The following is a 21,868-nucleotide window of genomic DNA, read 5'->3' as shown; positions in this document are numbered from 1 at the left end:
TAAAATTTTCATTTTTAAAAATAAAATAAAATAAATAAACTACAAAAATATATTATTAAGTGAAAATATAATTTTTCATACAACTTTCATATGTATGTAGTTTATTTGGAGTGTAAATATTAAACATACTTCCAAATTTGATTTTCTTTGCAGAGACTGTACGTCTAACATATCCTTAAAGTAGAACAAATCAATAATATCAAAATCATGATGGAATTAGACAAGATGTTGCGCATAAATAAGCAGCATGATCAATCAAAAATCGTCCCTAAATATGCTAGCACGACTCTCATAAAAAATAAATAAAAAAAATTATAAAGAAAAGTCACCGATTTTACTTTGTTTTTAGACAATATTTCTTAAACAAAAGATAAAAATAAAACTTTAAAAATATAAGTACAAATTAAAAAGTGTCTTCTATAAGATATAGTATAAGCAGTTTTTTGTAATACTGCAATTTTGCAATAATTAATTTTTTAAGATAAACAAAAAATGAGTGTCTGATAAAATAGAGATCCAAAACTGACAGTAGGCAGTAATAAAAAACAATCAGTATAAAGAATTCTTGTTAATAATACACGATTATGAAAGGGCATATAAGAGTTAGATTTTAAAATCTTTATAACGTAAAAATTAAATATATGAAATTATATGATAAATTTTACAACTTACAATAATATTTTCCGATGTAGAATAAATCAATATTATGACATTACACATGTTTCGGCCTTTGTATTGTCCCTCTTCAGATGTATAAAAATATATAAAAATTCGCAAAGATATTAACCATTTCCAAGAAAGAAACGTTTCTATGTACCATAAAACTTGTCAGTAATAATAAAATACCAACATGAGTCCATCAAAGGAAAAACTTCTCGTCAAAGGTTGAATGGCCGATTGATTGAGAGATTCTGGATGTTCTAGTGAAACCACGAATTTACAAATGACTTTTAGATGACAAGTATACATCACTCCGATAAGACTCATCGATCCGATAATACGTATTGAGTTGCATCTCTATAGTGTATGCTCGTCAATGATTTAATTCTCGTAATCAATATAATATAGCATGTAAAGACATAGTCAAAACTTGAGATAGTGAATGAATATAATAATAACTAGAAACTTCTATAAATGAATAAAAATATTTATAAAAATAAAATTTGTCAAAAAGTAAGTTTAACGCTGTATAGTTAACGATGTCCAAACAGCACTGACTAAGAGAATAATCGTTATACTGTTGGCTTGATGGAATGTATGATTTGTGTAAGCCTTCTGTATTTCCAATTATAAACAAAGTTTGACTTTGTGTCACCAAGCCAATAGTATATAACGATTATTCTCTTAATTAGTACTATGTTGGACGTCGTGATCTTATCGGAGTGACATGTATACTTGCTTGTCATTTAAAAGTCATTTGTAAATAAATTCGTAGTTTCACCAGAACATTCAGAATCTCTTAATCAATTAGTCGTTTTGACGAGCAGTTTCTGTTCCTCTGATGGACTCACGTTGATATTTTATTATTACTCAAGTTTTACACAGGAACATTTCTTTCTTGAAATGGTTAACTTTGCGAACTTTTATATTTTTGTACATTTGAAGAGGGGAGAATACAAAGGCTGAAACACGTATAATGTCGTAATATTGATTTATTCTACATCGGAAAATATTATTATACAATAAGTTATAAAGTTTATATAATTTTATATATTTAATTTTTACATTATGAAGATTTTAATATCTAACTCTTATATATTCCTTTCATAATATCATTATCGTGTAGGCAGTAATGCTACGTATTCCTATTCTTTTACAGGAATTATCTGTATAAAACATCTACAAGTGAATGTATATAAAATATTCCAGAATCTTTTCAGTTATAAAACATTTTTATTGAATTATATATGTATTGTATATTTACTTTATGTTATACTTAAGCAAGATATGTATTTAAACAAATATGTAACGCGATAATTTTTCAAGAGTTTTTCCATATACACGATTGTCAGCTCCAATAGAGCTATTTGATACTATAAAGCAACATTATAAAGGTTAAATTAGCTCATGATCTGTTTTACAGACAGGTATAGCAGTTTACGCTGCACCCCAATTTTAATTTTAAAATCGTATTATGAAGAAACTAAAAAAAAAAATAATATAAATAAAACTGATTTGGAAAATTGCAAGCATTTAAAATGACGTAATATTATCAATAATACAGTCACTATTACTTAACTACGCAATTTGCGAAAGAAAATGTAAGAATTTTATTTTCACATTCGTAGAATTTGTTTTTAGCTGATTTGATATAGAAATAAGTCACAAATACACGAATTACAAGTTTTTACTTCTTTAATTAACTAAACAGATCATGATTTTACTAATATTAATAAAATGCAATAATTAGTTTCTGAGAAATAAGGGAGTATAACTCTAAAATACCTATGTCAGTATTAGCGACTTTCCTCTATATATAAGAACTATTATAAACTAAACGAAAAACTAAATAAAAACTAAATAAAAACTAAATAATAATATATAAAAACTCGAAAACATAAAATCGAATTATCATTACATTCATAATAGTTGCAAATAAGGATGCCATATTTTGCTATTGCGCATTTTCGGGAATACCTAGTCTAATTCCATGATCAAAATGACATCAAAATTAAATTGAATCGTGATTAACAAAAAAAGATTTAAACATTTTGGATTTTAACATCAGGATGATTTTTTGTTCTGTTTAAATGTTTTTCAATTTATTGCATATGATAGATTTTGAAAAAACTTCTGTTAAAATATTTCATATGACATATTGCAGATTCCTTTCAGAACTGTTACACATGAGATGTGAAAGATTGAAACAATTCTGAAAATTTTCTGCAATCGGTACTGTATGGATATTTTCTACTCGATTGCCTACATATACTATTCTCTGCTTTAAGAATAAAAATTATATTTCAAAACACAGTTCAAAATTTTTTGCTTTAAAATAGAAATTCTCTGCTTTTAAAATATTTAAAAATTATTTTTTTACATAATTTAACTTTAATTTTTAATTTGTGCGCAAAAGTATTTGCAGGCAATCGATCTGTAGGCAATAATACATGTAGACAAATGTAATTTCTCTGAAATTATTATTTATGAGCAAAAGCACTTGTAAGCAATCTAGCTGTAAACAATAATTCATGTAGACAATAATACATGCAGATAAATGAGATTTCGTTTCTGAAATTTTTATTTGTGCGCAAAAGTATATATGTATCCTTAGAAAAAGGAGTCACATTTATGTCACAATAATCAGTAAAAAAATATGATGTCTCACTGTGAGGTTGTCAAAATAACATGTTACAAAGACATTCGCACTTCACTAGGACATTGCTATGATATCACATTTGTGATAAAGCATCGCATGTTACTATGACATAATCATGAACGTTGTAATATAACTATGACGATTTTTACTATAGAAATAGGCAATCGAGCTATAAGCGATAATTTTTGTGCGCAAACGAACTGTCGGCAGAAATAATGTAGGCAAACTATGTTGTACAATAAATTTGTAGGCAAGAGAAACTATCTCGTTTTATAAAATACATTTACTCATTATGTAATCATACTTTCAAAACTGCATTAGCAATTGTTACAATAGGATGCAAGTGGAACCGATTGTGCGACTGACATTACTGATAATGTAGCTTCCTTTGTTAATTGCAAAACCTGCGCTAACTTTTATGGCAGACATAGCAATGGTAGTTTCATAATGCGCAATGTGTAGCCAAAGGCTTTGTTCTATTAATTATAATTATTCACGGATTTCGATACTTCTGTATGTGTATAAAGACAATATTATAAAGACATACATTGCTGCGATTCATATTCCGTTCTCGAATCGTTTGGCAGTACGTGGCACTTATCTTTAAGCAGCCTTTATAGTAGTGAACCGATACATTTATTTTTTTTTAATTCATTTTTTGTGAATACCTAAATTGGCATATACAAAATACCTAAATGGCAGAAAAAAACATTTAATAATTTTTATTTTTATCGAAATGCAATTATTTTTTTTGAATTTATTAATCAAGTCAATTTTCAATTTCTTTTTTTTTCTCTTAACATAGATTTAAAATTAATAATTAATTAGTATAATAATTAAAAAGTTTTAACAAAACATCTAATAATAAATTAATATAAAGGCTATGTGAGTCAGCGCATAATTATAATTTGCGCACTGTTAACCGCACTGTTAACTCACACAGCCTTTATACTAATTTATTGTATAATTTAAATTTAAGAAGTCGAACATTAATATTTTAATTGTTAAAATATTTAATTTTTAATTAAAACCAATAAACGTTAGTTTAATTTTAAGTTAAAAAGGAGAAATGCACTTTCAATGATTAAATTGTTAATTCACAATTTAATACATCAACAATATTAAATAATTATTATAAAAGAATATTTTCGATAGCACACTTCTAGATTGACAAGAGTCTCAAACAGCTATTGTAATATTATATAGAGCGATTCCTCGGTTATTTTTTCTACGTGAAGGATCTTCAAGGAAATACTCTTTCAATAATATTTTTCTTGTCATCCCTTAGGAGACTTAGAATGGTTCGCGGTAAATAGCAATGACATTTACTTTTACATCGCTACGCTGAGTTGTTGGTAAACTTCTACTAACTGACTATTATTGGTTACCTGTGAGAATGGTATTTTCCCGAGAGAAATCATTCTCATACGACATACAATTTCGCCTTTCTGAGATGTACTTAGAACTACGAGAAGCAAAGGTTTAATCGACATAAAAATATCAATTCTAGATGCTATTCAAGGAGGAAAAATATCGTGTGTTTAACCCGTTAAATTGTTTAATTTCATTTTATAATTTAAATGTCTTTTACTGTAAATATATGATTAAAAGCAGTGACGTAGCAAAGGATAGTAGCGCCCGGGGCTCTTTGTTCTCCCATCCATGCCTTTTTCAATTAAACTATTATTTACTAGCATATTACTATACTATTTATTATTATTTAGTGGCAATCACTAATAGATTAATTAACAAATAATCTATTAAATTATCAAATCTCAATCTGAAGGCTTCAAACAATAAATCATAGGAAGGTAGAAAACTAAGCAGGAATCCCAGTTTCCATGAAAAAAAACTTTTGATAAGTAATAGATATTTTATTGAATAACGGATATCTTCTCAATATAATATTTAATTATATAAAAAAAAATTGTACATAAAATTAAACATTAAACTTAATAACAACGAAATTAGTACAAATAAAAATTCACGATCTGCAATTAAGTCTTTAATAACTTTTTTTACTGTGTCCTGTGTTCCATCAATATCAAAAAAATTCAAAAGATTTTTCAAAAATAACAAAATTGTTAGCTTGGCCTACGTGGGATTACATAAATTAAGTTCTTTCATTAGAGTTCAAAACAACAAATTACATTCTTTTTTATATTCTAACGTAGTTATATAGAATATAAATTAATAATTAATTGTTCGGATTGTAACACTTCTTACGTAGACCAAACGAAAAGGTTATTGAAAACTAGAGTTTCAGAACATCGTAATCATATCAATAGATATACTAATCAATACTCGGTTATTACTGAACAAAGATTGGAATATAATCACGAATTTGATTAGAACAATATAAAGATTTTAGATAAAGAAAAGAATTACAATAAGTGATTAATCTCTGAATCTATTTACATTAAGAAACAAAAGAATGGTCTAAATTTACAAGAGGAAATGTTGGATTCTTTGTACCATGATTTATTTTAAAGAATTGATTTTTCAAAGTTTTATAATTAATACTTTATTATTATAACTTGCTTGACTTTCTGTTTTTATTTATTTATTTTATTATTTTTCCTCACTTTGTAACGGCAATTTTGTTTTGACTTGTCATACACTCCTGAAATGTCTTACTGTTATACACGTTCTAAATTATCTGATCATTGTCAATATGTAATGTAAGTTTATCCAGTTCTTTAATAACGATTTCTTGTATTAGTATTTCAAGTTTTTTATTATATTTTATGTTATTGTATATTGCAGATAATGTAATTGTTTAAGTATTCAATTAAATACGACAGACAACTTTTATATTTTATCTATTGACGAAATAGTAAGCGATCATTACATGTTATAATTTTCACAATTAAATTTTTCAAATCTACATTGAAGATGATCCAATAATAATAACGGTCGAAACATCTGTAATTTTTATTTCATTTCTGAATATATTCTTACACATCAACAACTTATGCTGGCTCACATTTGGCTTTCTATTTTCCTACTATCAAATTATATTGTATAAAGGGGTACTATCAAATTATATTATATAAAGGGGAAAGTAAGATAAATCGGATCTGTTTTGCAATTTTTGTTCTTTATAAAACGTAAAGTTCGACCATAAAACCGAAGATGCTATTAGAAAGATCATTTAATTCCCTTCATTTTCGCTTCAGACCATTTTGATGTATCTCTCCTATCTGTATTGAACTATAATGAAAAATGTAAAATCGCTTTTTCCAGTCCGATTTGAAACTTGTTCCAACTAAACTAGAATAAACTAGAATAAATAAACTAGAATAAATAAACTAGAATAAATTAAAATGATACTATTAACTGAAAAAATTTTTAATTTAAATCTTCTGGACTTAGATTCTTGCAAATTCTTTGATAACATCTCCAGCAGTACAAAAATTGCAGCAACATTATATGTAATTGCAAAATTGTAGCAACATTATATTGTAACAATGTTGCAGTAATATTGCCATTGTTTGGTACCATTGAGGATCTGTGAACTCTATATCTTTTGTTATATCTATTTCAATGAAAGGCAATGCAAATTCATTTACACTCGTCAATGAAATTATCATTATAAATTTATATCAAAGTTTTGCGTAACTTCAAGTAAGCATAACTCTGTGAAAAATGGTTGCATTTAAGAGTTTTTTTTATTTTTAAGTCTGTACGTAAAGTCTGTACTTTACGAAGCTTTAAAGAATTTTGAATCTATCCTTATTCCTATCTGGCGTCTTCAAAAATAAGGATATGTCTTAAGAAATTTTTGTAATTTGACGCACTTTATAGGGTGGACTAAATTTTTTTCGCAAATTTCATGATAACTGTCGTAATATATGGAATTTTCTCTTATTTAAAAAAAATAAGCTTTGTTGATTTTTTTAGAAGATACAGTGTATCAAATTTACCTATGCATTTTGCTCAATTATTATCAGCATTAGCATTACCCAATGCACACCACGGGCAGGTTGCTGATCGAATTTTGCGCATCGTGTGTCAGTGTTTTTCTGTGTGTGTGTGTGTGTGTGTGTGTGTGTGTGTGTGTGTGTGTGTGGTGTGCGTGCGTGTGCGTGTGCGTGCGTGCGTGCGTGCGTGTGCGCGCGCGCGCGCGTGTGTGTGTGTGTGTGTGTGTGTGTGTGTGTATGTGGAGGGGGAAAAGAGATAGAGACATGTGGGGATATATTTGCTCTTTAAAATTGTGTATATGCATGTACGCATGCATGCTCGATCCAGCAATCTCCTCGTGAGGCACATCGGGCAATGCTAATGCTGGCGATATTTTATAATTGAATAAAATACATAAGTAATTTTAAAATACATAGGTAATTTTGATACTGTATCTCCTTGAAAAAAAATCGTACAAAGCTTAATTTTTTTTTAATTTGTAAGAGAGAAATCCATACTTCATGGTTATCATGAAGTACAAAAACATTTACGATAAATTTATTCCATGGAGTGCATCAAACTACGAAAATTTCTTAAAACAAAACATGATAATCCTTATTTTTTAAAAGGCCAGGTAAGAATAAAGATTGATTCAAAATCCATTGAAAGCTTCGTATAAACATTGAAAATGAAAAAAACTTTTAAATACATCCATTTTTTACAGAGATACGCTTACATGAAGTTATGCAAAATTTTGATATATATGTTGCAATAATTTTGTTGACGAGTGTAATTGCATCTGACTCATTGTTAAACAAAAGTAGATTTCAATAAGATTTAACATTAAAAAACTTCGTTCACAAGTAGCAACACTCACGCTTATGATCATAAAAATTCAGATTACTGTTAAATTTGATACTATTTCTGTGAAATCCCATCGAATTATACATGCAAGAAATGCTTCTGCTGATAATGTTGATCACTCATCTACTGATTGACGCCCTTGTGTCTAAAACGGCGCCCTTGCGACTAAGACAGCGCCTAAGGCAGATCGCTCCTCACACCCCCCTCCCTTATTATGCTACTGATTAAAAGAAACCTGAAGCAAATGGAAATGATTTAGATAATAATAATGAAGATAACTAAATATGAGGAGCAGTCTTTCAAAATGCATTTTATCCAAAATTTCATTTTTTTAGTTACAGAAATGTTCAGTGTGTGGTTGAAAGACTCATATTACAAGCTGGTACTCTGAGATGTTCAGAAAGCATTTTTTTATTGTTAATTTATATGCTGAATGAACGTAAATATTTCGAAGTGACGTTTTTTAACTAGAGACACAAACAAAATGCATTTATTTAACATTTTTAGCAATTGTTTAGCAATTTTGTTTAATATTTCACATACTACTGATTGACATATTATTATTTTCTGTAAAATAGTTTTCTGTACATAGTTTTCTTGTGTGCGTAATTTTTTTCTTTCTTGTTTTCTGAAAATTACAAATTTTCGACAAAACGTATTTTGAAAATCTGCTCCTCATCTTATTTATATAATTATGCATTTTATACTCGTAATTTCCTTATTTTAAATTTATTATTTTTTCAATATTAAATGATTGCAAAATCCTTTCCTATAAATTAATAAACGGTTAAAAAGAAAAAGGAAATTGAGGTATTAATGAAAATAACGAAGCTGTTATGAAAGATAACTGTCAATATATCTCATGCCTACAATTATACAATTAATAACATTCTTAATTCAAATTTATATTACCTTCGTACTAAATAATTATATAATATAATACAAATATTAATAATATAATACAAAATCTATTTTCTGATGCTAACTGAATATTAAAACTATCTTACGCAATATATTATCAATGTTTTCTTTTTTTTAAATATAATTATAATTACTCACTTTAGGCAAAGAACCAGGATTTTCCAAAATATGCAAACTGTGAACTTCGATCATATGTGGTAGTAATGGCTTCGGATAACCAAACACGTGATTGTTGCCCAGAATCACTAAACTGAAATTTTTATCGATGTCGTAAACAGATGTACCAGGAATCCGTTTGTTAGCCATGTGTTGAGCTTTTGGTAGATGCCAGTATCGATAATATAATCTTGTATAAGTTGTATAAAGGATATTCATTATCCGCTCATTGATTGTCATTCTATTCGTGAATGGATACGTCATGTCTGGATTAAAGTTAGGATCGTCTGGATTTCCTGCCAATCATAAGTTATGTAATAACAGCTTTTAAATAAAACAAATGTTTCAAAAACTAGCTGCTATAAAATATAGCGGTATATTCAATTGTGTAATGTAAAAGTTTGAAATACGTAGCTTCAAGTTACTTATAAGTTATATATATATTTTTCGAAGTTATTTATAAGTTATATCGTTTCTATTTTAAAAAATATAATAACATAACTGAAAAGATGCAATTTTCAAGTTAGATATCATAAATGAATTAAATATTATCTTATCAATCATCAAAAGTAAAATAATATAACTTCATTCAAAAGAAATCGTTACAAATCAAAAAGATTTAATCTTGCTAGCTTGTTTGAATTTTTAGGCCCAATATTGTGATATTATAGAATGAACGTAATTTATTTTAATACCTTTGAGACTTTCACAGGTCTTTTCTTCAGAGGCAAAGGAAAAAATTTTTCCTTTGAAAGGTCACGTATCGTGATCCATTGCTAATAGCAACGTTTCATGAATGTTGTTTTTTACTTCATCAGAATAAGGAAATATCAGTGTTCCTCATCCTGATGAAATGAACGGCAAAGGTTCACGAAATGTTAGTATTAGCAATAGATCATAATATGGCGATAATTCGTAAATCCTTTAGCACCCCTGATATAATTTATTATTTTTTTTTTAGTAATATTTAAAAACATTTTCAGTAGTATTTGTACACTTCATTTGTTAATGTAAGATCCTTTTATTGTGATCTTTTTTTATTTTTATAGCTTTTTAACTTATTACTGATCCGAATGATATAATTTTAGTAGATAAGCAAGATTAAGGGTTATAAAATGAAAATGATATAAAATTACGTTTGTCATATTAAGAATTTTTTCGCCGATATTACATTTAATTAAATAATAATTTTCTGTCCAATTAAAAAATAGTTTTCTTCCTTTTCTGAGAAATTTAATTTTTTTAGTTGTATCACTTTTGGAATAAGGGAATGATATACTACAAGCAGGAATATTTTAATACGCGATGCGCTCTTTAAAGATTTAGAACTACTCCTTTTTTTTTATTTCTGTTCTGGATGAGTAGAGAAACGCATTATTATATTGTAAATTTTTTCGCAAGTCAAGAGAAAGAAGTGTATTACAGTCAGATATCTATTTCTTTGTAAACTCAATATATAGTGATTGTGTCAGATCAATGTGGAACGTTACTACTTCGAAATGCCTTCGCAAAACTCGCCTGGCTTTAATTGAAATATTTCAGTAGCAACCATGGCAATTCATTTCATGGTCTATTACGTTCATCCGGAAGAGTACTTTCGGGTATCTTCAATTACGTCGAGGTAAAAGAATCGAATGGCGGCGAGCTGGCGCGTCATCCTTCGCCACCTTTTCTCCGACATTCTTCGGGTCAGACGGTACAAGTTAAAGCACTACCTAGTAATCTATCCTTTTCCACGAGAAGACCCGGTCTTCGATTGCTCGCACTTTCTGTTTTAACGACAATTTACGTCAATTTCCGCGCACAGTAACGACGTTCGTTGACGATGCCAACCTAGGTAGGTGCAAACCCAGTAGAGACATTGCGGAATGACTGTCCGACTAGATTCGCACTCCCAGTTGTTATTTGTGCTGGGAAATGACTTTCGTAAACAATAAATTGTTAGGCCGACGAAAAGTTATCACGAAAGTTGTTCGACATGCATAATATACTCACCTATGGAATCCATTACGTAGGGCAAGTTGCCTACGCTCAAAAATCCAATCAGCACGGGGAAGTTGTAGTGCTTTACAAGGGCATAATAACATTGATACCATAATTGTTCTATAATGATTGCGTCGAATGTCTTGTTGCTTCTATAACAAATAAATTCGAATTGGATTTGTTTTTGAATATTATTCGTAAAGCTATATTAAAATTGTCATTTTCGTCTTCGTATTTACAAACAATATAGATGAGACGATATAAATGTGTTGTTAATTTATTGTAGAATCTCGTATTATCCACGGCTATTACATTTCGATTTATTCAATATTTGAGAATAGATGAATATTTTATACTTAAACTTTATTTATACTCAATAAAATCGGTTTTGCTAAAATATCTAAAAATTTAATTAGATACACATAGAATCTAAAAATAATTTTTAGAGAATGACTACCTGTGTACGATTCATTTTTCACACTTTATATGAGAGAATTAAGAATTTGATTAACTTATAATCAAAGAGTTAATGATGTTACAGATATTAAAAAAAAATTCTATGATATACAGTACCATACATAGAATTTCTGAAAGAGTTAGAAATATTATTACAAAAATTCAATTTCTAAACTCTTATCTTTCAGTCTAAATTAATTGTGTGGAATTATTAAGGTACATAAAGATTCTTTTTTTCTAATTTCTCAAAAGAATATCATTTACAAAATATCATACAATCCCCTGCAGCAAACATTGCAATAACACTGCTATAATATTGCAGCAACATTGCAGAGAGCAATATTGCTGCAAATTCTGTGCTGTATAGGAATATTTGCGATATTTTACATAGGACAAATCAATAGACAATTAAAAAAAATTTTCGCCCAAACAGCATCAGAAGTTTTCAGAAATATCTCAGAAATATTTCAACTGAAAAAGGAAACATTTCATAAAAGTTGCGAAATATATTTGCAACATTTCTAAGACAGCTCTAGTATAGCAAAATGTCCGCAATTCTTGCACAAGAAACTTTGTTGAAAGGCTGTTAAAATATTACAGAAAGAATTTGCAATCTTCTTGAAATATTACCAAAAAGTTACGGAAATAGCTGAAACCTTTTCGAAATATTACTGATCGTAATCCTCTTAATCTGAAGTACTTAAATAAGTTTATTAAGAGTCTTATAATTTATTTAGACATTATAAAATTTATATATTGGAATAAACTTAAAATATATTTCCCAAAAATGGTATTTAAATTTATTATATTCAAAGAGTTGCTAGTAATTAAAACATTACACTAAATATTATTAGTAGAAAATAGCAAATTTTTATATATAATATATTTTATACATGATTTTATTTAGTATTTGTAATCTTATTAATATAATACAATAAATATAAATATGAAATATAGTTAACAAAAATAATACATAATATAATTTTTATTAGTATAACATTATTTCCTATACTTACTTTATTTATAAAAGTTTACTTTATTTTATATTCAATTATACTTATTATATATTGTTGAATATAGAAAAAAGTTTACTTTAAGTGAATTACTTTTTTGTTTTATCACAATATATACATAGCCACTTTTACTTAAAATATTGAGAAACATTGCATTAATAGAATATAGAAAAAATACAAAACTTTATATAAAGAACGAAAATTAATATTAAACAAACATAAATTACTCTTTGTAGTCAAATAATGAATATAATATAAGTAGATAATGAATATAATATAATATATAATCTTTCATTCAAACCACACTTGCAATAGCCTTGCAAGCTACTTTAAAATTATGTCGATCATAACAATCATAACAATCATAACAAATTAACCGATCATCACGTTCATAACAATAAAAACGATTTAACTTAATCCTTAATCGAGAACTTATTACAATACATAATCGAGCAATTCAGGTCTCGAAAGCCTCTATTACTTTTCGGACAAATTGTGAAATAGCAAATTTTAATTTCGAAAAATCCAAAAATTAAAGAAAAAATTTGATTTATTCAAAACTGGAAAAATTGATTTTCGTCATTTAATCAACTAAAAGTAAGATAACAATAATAAAACTTGGTAAAGTTTGTTAAAAAATTTAACGTATATACATACACAAAATATGAAAACACAAAAAATATCGCAAAAAATGCTTTGCGAGTTTCTCTTATCCGGTTAAAGATTAATTACAATTAAATGAAAACTAAAAACATATGCCTTCTTGATGTATATCACTTTATAATTGTCAATATAAATACATAAATAAAATCAAATCCTTCATAAAAAAAATCAAACATTTCGATCTTTATTACAGTTTTCTTTAGTGAAAATAAAATATAAAATACAATTACAACGTTAAAATCTTTAGTTACAATTATTTATTAACTTGAGGATCGAGAATCGAATTTTAATACGTATTTTAAGTTTAAATTAGTACAGTGAGAAGCGGATCAAAGATTAAAATTCGAAATTACAATAATTAGCTAAGAGTTAAGTTAATTTACAAATATCATATAAACATAAATTATTAACTAACAAACGTTTCAACTTAGCACGAGATTATTATCAATGTTGATAACATATTTGTGAAATTGTAAATGCATAATATAAAATCTATATGAATCATGAAAAATAAAAACTCTAATAGAACATGGTAATATACAATAGTTTTACCAAATTACCGCATTGTCATAGATTCATGTGTTCTGAAACCTGGATGTCGAATTGTCTGTCTGTAATCTATTTATGTATAGGAATAAAGAACGATCTGTCATTGAATATAAAACAGTAAAATTGATTTTCTTATTAACCATCATCGTTCTCAATGAGTTAATGTGTATCTGTTAATTTGAAGTTAGAATTATCAATCTGATATCTCCATAAATCTATGATAATACGTAATTATAGATTTTATATTATGCGTTTATGGTTTCACAAATTCAAATGTGTTATCAACATTGATGATCTCGTGCTAGATCAAAACATTTGTTAGTTAATAATTTATGTAGTTATATGATATTTATAAATTACTTAGCTTGTAGTTCTTTATTGTAAGTAAAGTGTAATTTTGAACTTTAAATTAATTATAAATTGTATAAAAAATTCCTAATAAATATAGAAACATTTATAATAATAGTATATCAAGATTGTACTACAGGAAATATACTTTCTAGATGTCAATGAACTGCACATAATATAGCCTCAAATCGACGCACAAACTACATAGTTAAAGTTAGATGACAAGATTAATTTAAATTTAAATAAAAAAGAGGAATTTATACATTGTTTCGGAACAATTAAATAATTGTAACTAACATTGTAATTTTATTTTCTATGGTTTTAACATTGTAATTATATTTTCTATGGATAAAGTAATAACCTATAGTTGCGGATGCTATTTTCCAACTGCAAGTCGATATCTGCAAATTAATTTCATTTTAGGATTAGGAAATAAAAAATATATTTTTCTCTGAAAATTATATAAATTTCCATTAGCAGTGAATTTGTATTTTTGAAGCAGATAATTTTTGTTTTTAAAGCAGTAAATTTGTATTTTTAAAGTAGTGAATTTGTGTTTTAAAGCAGTGAATTCGGCTATAAAGTATCAGAATGTAACGGCAGCGCATGCTCGCATCGTAGTATTTCACGGCTGACAGATTTCCTAACTTCAATAATTGTCAATAATTGTTTAATGCTCAATATCTAGTTCGCAAAATAACACTATTTTCTGCCAGATTCTTTCGTTTCATGCAAACATGCCTTGAATAGAAGTCTAATTTCATTGATTTTTGAGGTGCAAAGGAATAAACTGAATAATTGCTCGAGATTTTTAAGTTTAGGTTAAATGTAGCAAAGTATAAACATATATATATATATATATATATATATATTTGTAAATTGTAATTCTGTAGTTCCAATAAATTATATTTACCGTAATTATTCAGTTTAGTTACCGCACCTTAAAAATCAGTAAAATTAGGTCTATTCGATGCGTTTTTGTATGAAAGAATCTAGCAGAAAAAAGTGTTGCTCTGCCTTGCTGATGAACTACTTAGGAAATCTATCATAAAAGTAAAATAAGGTTTATAATTGTACTGTTCTACATAGATTTCAACTTTCCACGTGGCGATTTTCATTCCCCCTCCCCTTGCAAAGGAGTGCACGACTTCTATAATTGTACTGTTGTTGAGGTTAAAAAATCTGTCATGTAGACAGTGGAGTGTATAGTGGTTATTGGTTCGGGGCGGCTATACCAATATGGCGCCACCTAACATAACCAAATTATTAGAATTAATCCGATATCCTCCTCAACAAAATTAAAAAATATTTAAAACGATTAATGTCTTTATTAAGCTATAAATTAAGTTTCTCGGCCGATTTAATCCTTCTTTTAGATTTAATTTATTACGCTTTTAGGTTTAATTTATAACGCTAATCTCAGCCTTTTTTCTTCCTGAGCTACATCTCGCTTATCTTTATTTCCACATTCTTTAACAATTTCTAACTCTTTCAATTTTTTTCCTTTGTTTTCTTCTTTCATTTGCTTCAAATAAGCCTCTTCTTCACTATAAAATTTTCCTACCTTAACAATTTGTTCTGTATCTTTTCCATATTAACCCTTTCTCATCCAACGTTTTACATAAATACATTCTAACGGCCAACTTATTCTTAATAATCGCCTTACACCATATTGGCTTCGCTGGACACTTATAATATTTCACATATACTAAGTCTCTTAGCTCAAACTCAATTTCTCTATTTCCTTAAAAATATTGCATTTGCTTTTCTCTAGCCATCCTTTGCCTTAGTCTTTATTTACTTATCTGTAATTACAATATCGTCTATGAATTAATTACATTTTTTATCTTATAAGATCTTTTCCATAATTCTTTGAAAAATTGAACAAGCTGGTTTGATTCCAAAAGGTAAAACTTTTTGAGAAAATAAATTCTCTTATGACTTCAAGCCAGTAGTTTATTAGTTTCTTCCGAAACTTCCAACTGATTATATGCTGCTGTAAGATCCAATTTGAAGTAAAAAATTCTCCACCGCTGCGGCTTAAAGCCGCAAATAACTCCTCAATTCTTGGTAAAGGATTTAACAAGATTATTGACTGTTACTTATTGACTGTTACTTTATAATCCGCACAAATTCTTAAACTATTATATATATCTTTTTTAATGATTGGCACTAATGGCGTACTCCATTACCAAGTTATCCATTAATTCAATTATTCCTTTTTTTCTAGTTCTTTCACCTACTCTCTCTTTGAATGCTAAAAGTATTGGCCTTGACTTGACAAAAATCGAATTTGCCTCTAGCGCTAACTTAAGATCTATCTTTTCAAATTTATATTTATTTAGCTCATCCTTGGATAGATCCTTATATTCTTGCAATAATCCATCCAGATTAAAAACTTCTCCTTTAAAAAATACAAAGATGCTATCTCAATATTTAAAAGTTTCATTAGATGTCTCTGTCCATTAATATCCTACTTCTTTTTTTTATTACAATCAAATAGATTGCATTGATGGTCGTTTCTTTATAATTCTAACTCGTTTCTAATTCTAACAAAAATTTGTCCTTCCAAAATTAAAATACTTCCGCAATACATTCTTAATCTTATTTTTGAGCTCTCTAATTTGCACTGACCAAATTTTTCTCTGGAAATTTTCCCTGGTATTACTGATTTACCCGCACTTGTATCTAATTCCATACTAATGGATTGACCTTCGATATCAACATTAATCATTAGAGGTTTCTCGCTGTTAACTACATTGCATAAATTATACATATCCACAATCTCCGTACCACCGTTTTTTGATTCTAAATAATTTGTATCAGATACTGCACTCTTACTACTTTTACAAATGCTTACTGCTTTAACTTTAACTTTTACTTTTACTTTAACTTTAACTTTAACTTTTACTTTATTACAAATTTTATACTTATATGTCTTGTACTTGCGCTTTGCGAAAATGTGCTTGGTGCCTCCGCAATGCATACACTTCGACTTCTTTAGGGATTTTTGATACGACTTTCTTCTTTTTCTGCCCCGTTCCTTTCCGATAAATTATCTTGACTTTTCCTTGTCTAACGCTGTGGATGTCAATCGTACTTGTCTTGGATGATGTTGCCAGAGCTGCTTCTTTCTTTCTAGCCATTTCCAAAATAGACTGAAGCGTTGTCGTATGACTCTCTTCGCAAACTCTATCCAAAATTGACCCTTTTCTTAATCCGGTTAACCTATCCGGGAATCTGTTTTTAATGTTGTCGTCCAGTTATATATCAAATTTGCTTACCTTGCTCTTGATTCGGGCAAATCATTCATTAACTGATTCTTTTTCTGCTTGCTTCAAATCATAGAATTCGATTCTCTCCTTAAAAACTGAGACTTTAGGCGCAAAGACACTTTGCTTCTTCAAGATCTCACATAATTCTTCATAAGACCTGGATTCTGGTAACACAGAGGGCTTTTAAGATTTTATATGCTTCCTGTTCTACCAGGATTATTAATATTATTACTTTATGCTCCTGCAATACCTGAGTGGCCACAAAGTACTGCTCACAAAGACAGTCCTAGTAAAGATTCTAATTCCAATCCTCGCCTATGCGAAATTCCACTAATGTCCCAATTGTAGAATAAAATGTGATGCTTGGCATTGCTTGCTCTCTGCATTCCTTTCCTTGCATCGACTGACTTTATCGCGCCAGTTGAATTTCACCTTTTTATTGTTGCAACTGCTTCTGCCACTCGATTAACTGCAACTGTTCTTGCTGCAACTGAGTTTTAAATTGCTTCTGTTCTTTTCTTCTACGATGGAGTATTTGCTATTGCTCAATCATTTGTTCTTGAGCCTTCTGCAATTGCTGCTTTTCTTTATCAAAATCGTTCGGCACCTCTAACCTCTTAACTACGGCCGCCTTGATCATTATGAAATTGCAACAGGCTTGTAACTTTAATCCTTGTCACCAATATGAGATGATCCGATGGAATTTAAGATCATAATGTGTAATTTCCGATGGAAATATAAAGATCATAAATTAACATGAATATATTAGGTGTGGGAAAAAGTTCGTGGCGTTTTTCCCGTTAGATGTAACGGGAACACCTATATGTATATAGATGTACAAGCTTAAATTTTTTTCGCTGTTTTTTAGTCAGAAAAACACATTTTTTTTCCTATGAAGCAAAAACAAATTTATTCAAAGTACTTGCCCTCGCTAACTATACATTTTTCCCATCTTTCGGGCAATTTGTGTATACCATCCCAAAAAAATTCCTCATTTTTTGAGGCAAACCACTCATCAAGCCATTTTCGGACATCTTCGTAAGAATCGAAGTGTCGCTTAGCATGGCCCATCGACGAAAACAGATAGTCAGAAGGTGCCAGGTCTAGTGAGTAAGCGGGATAGCACTTCCCAGTTGAGTGTTTCCAAGTAGTTTTGGACCATTGTTGATGTGTGCGATGGTGCGTTGTCGTGGAGGAAAATCAGCTTGTCATGTCTTTTCCAATAATGCGGCCTTTTTTCACGCAGAGCACGGTGCAATTTGATCAGTTGTTAGTGATAGCGGTGAGCATTAACAATTTCACCAGGTTTTAACAGCTCATAGTTGATGATGCCCTCCTGATCCCACCAAATACACAGCATCGTCTTCCGTCCGAAGCGATTTGGTCTTGAGGAAGATGTTGATGGTTGGGCAGAATCAACCCAAGATTTCTTGCGTTTAAGATTCTGAAAATATATCCACTTTTCATCGCCTGTCACAATCCGATGTAGGAACGACTTTCTTTTTTGTCTGGCAAGCAGAATTTGGCATGTATTTTGGCGTCGCTCCATCTGCCTATCGTTCAATTCTTGCGGCATCCATTTTCCGATCTTTTGAACCTTTCCCATGTAGCCGCATGGAAATGGCTGCTTGAGAAACACCCAATTGCTCGGCAAGCATTTTTTGCGATTGGGTATCGTCCTCGTCCAAAAGAGCTTGCAATTGACAGTCCTCAATCATCCTGGGCCGATTTTCACGCTTCTTATCATTCAGATCAAAATTGTCGTCATTGAATCGGCGAAACTAATCTCTGCACGTTGTTTCCGATAAAGCATTGTCACCATAGGCCTCCACAAGCATTCGATGCGATTCGGCAGCCGATTTCTTCAAATTGAAACAGAAAAGCAAAACTTTCCGCATATGCTTTTTTTTAGCAAAAAACTAGACATGATTAAAGAAAAAATGTATGTTGTTGTATGAAATTGCTGATGATGTGCATTGGTTAATGTTGACAGATATCAAACACATAAAGTGTGTTGTGTGCTTAAGGTAGCTTTGTACGCTCACTAATGCCACCTATGAGCAAACAGCGGATTTAAGCCTATATTTATTAATTATAACGTAGCAATACAAAAGCGAATGAAGGAATACAATAATACTGAAGTAACGGAAAATCTTGAATGAAGGGTTCTTACCTATAGAGGAAAAATCAATACAAATGATATACCAATATGACGCCACCTAATATAACTAAATTACTAGAATAACTAGCGATCACAGATATTAAAATCAATCGACTGCTTTCTATCGTTATTAAGTAAACGCGTTATATGTTAATAAATAATGATGTATTTCTTTCTTCAAAAGACTTTCAATCACAGAATGACTAATTGATAATGATTAATAATTTTGATAAAAACATTTAACTAATGAAGCTATATATGGTATTAGTAATTTTCCCGTTTTTTTCAAGTGAACTACTAAATAGTTCGTATATGAAGTGAACCTGAATATACGTTAAAATGACACATTTTATGACAAAAGTAGAAGTAATTAATATTACTCAATTTATGTCAATACTGTGAAACGAATACCATCCAACAGTCATCGAATTCACCTGATATGGCTCCCTACAATTTTTTTTTGTTCGATTGAGTCAAAAAACCATTACGGGGAACGCGTTTTAACAGCCGAAAGGAGGTAATGGAAAAATCGAAGACGACTCTGATGGCTATACCGACAATAGAGTTCCAGAAATGTTTCGAGAGCTGGATCAAGCACTGGCAAATATTATTTTTGATGAATAAAACTTGTATTTTGAATTTTCTGAATGAATTCCGGGAATTTTTTGATCAAGGTGTATATATTTAACTATTATTGTATATAGGGTGTCTGGAAATAATTGCCAAATATTTGGCAATGGGCAGGTAGAGCGGACTAAACTGAGTCAAAAAGTTCTCTACTATTTTGTAAGTTTCCCCAATAATTAATAAGATATTAATCCTTAAAGATAGCCGAATACTACTGCGAAGTGTACCGATCGCATACCGATTGCTTGGTGCGTGGGCCGTGGGGAGCGGGGATACCCTGGCAAGCGCGCCGTCCGAGCTATGTAAGCTTGCGGCGGCGCGGGGCGCTTGCCAGTCAATCTCTAATTCCCAAGGCCTGCGCGCCAAGCGATCGATAGGTATATACACTTCGCAGTAGTAGGTCGGGCGAGCGCGCGTATTCGGCTATCTTTAAGGATTAATATCTCATTAACTATTGGGGAAATTTATAAAATGATAGAGGATTTTTCGACTCAGTTTAGTCTGCTTTATTTGCCTATAAAATATTTGGCGATTATTTCCAGACACCCTGTATATGTTTATTTATTATTTGTGTTGTGCATACAATGTACTATATAAATGTACGTACATTAAAATGACATATGTATTAAAATTATATGTAAATATTTATTTATTTATATTGTATTATACATATTATATTAAGAGATTTTTTGGAATATTTTTAGTGATTACTGATATAAAGCTATATTATAATGTGTCAATGATTTTCAACAAATTTAAAAGAGAAGTGCTGAAAATAATTATTGAAGTATTATTAATTCTATCGGTTTGTGGCACTACTAATAAAATTCTACAAACTTCTTTAAAATGTATTTAGTGGATTCATCTGTTGAACTCACTGCTACGTATTTTTTTAGATCTAAAAATTTTTAGAGCTGAGTCTAGAAAAGTATATAAATAACAGCGAACATTCATTCAATTATTGAGTCTGCTAAATACATTAATGAATGCGCATGTATTATTGGCAGTACTGTGTAGGCAATAATTTGCAGCAGTATTATTGTGACAATAATTCGAAATAATCATTGATATTGCTCTAATTCCTAATAATATTCCCAGTAATATATCATGTAATTTGTAACATTTCCTGTAATTTTTTGTGATATCTTGTAATATTGCTATGTGATTATCAGTAATAGTTCTGTGTAGTCAGCAATAGTTCTTTTTCATAAGGGAAGCCATAAAATATTCCAATAAATGTAGTATTAATTCTGGAGGATAAATTTATTCGAAAAGATAAAGTATGTATGTGTATGCCCCGAACAAACTACAAATATTATCCTCATTGACATAATAATACAGTCGCATGATAAGTTAATTATGGATTTAATTAATAGCAATGATTTTTTTCAATTTCGAAGCCACTCCAAATCAATTGATTCAAAAATGACGGTATGAAATTCATCAATAAAGTTCGGGCACTGATTTATACCTTTCACACTACCGTTCACACCAAGCATAAATATATCATCGATCACATAATTAATATTTCGATAAATCGTTTTTAGTAACTTAATTGTTTATCATCTTATCCGATAATAAATATCATCTAATTCGATAAAAAAAAATTATCCAAATTCAATACTATACA

At 29.3% G+C, this 21,868-nt stretch overlaps 1 protein-coding gene across 1 annotated transcript in view; it reads right to left on the bottom strand.

Annotated features, from left to right (window-relative positions):
* LOC108692512 (UDP-glucuronosyltransferase 1-8-like) overlaps positions 1-21,868 on the bottom strand; it is a 118,789-nt gene that overhangs the window by 53,254 nt on the left and 43,667 nt on the right. The window contains exons 4-5 of the mRNA XM_018200805.1: positions 11,159-11,298; positions 9,146-9,459 (exon numbers count right to left, since the gene is read on the bottom strand). Of these exons, the coding sequence (XP_018056294.1) occupies positions 9,146-9,459; positions 11,159-11,298 (454 nt within the window). The remainder of the gene's footprint in view (positions 1-9,145; positions 9,460-11,158; positions 11,299-21,868) is intronic.

Source organism: Atta colombica, unplaced genomic scaffold (genome assembly GCF_001594045.1).
Source record: "Atta colombica isolate Treedump-2 unplaced genomic scaffold, Acol1.0 scaffold75, whole genome shotgun sequence".
In the NCBI taxonomy this organism is placed as follows: Eukaryota; Metazoa; Arthropoda; class Insecta; order Hymenoptera; family Formicidae; genus Atta; species Atta colombica.
The sequence above is the reverse complement of the archived record's forward strand: the minus strand, read 5'-3'. Positions and strand labels throughout refer to the sequence as shown.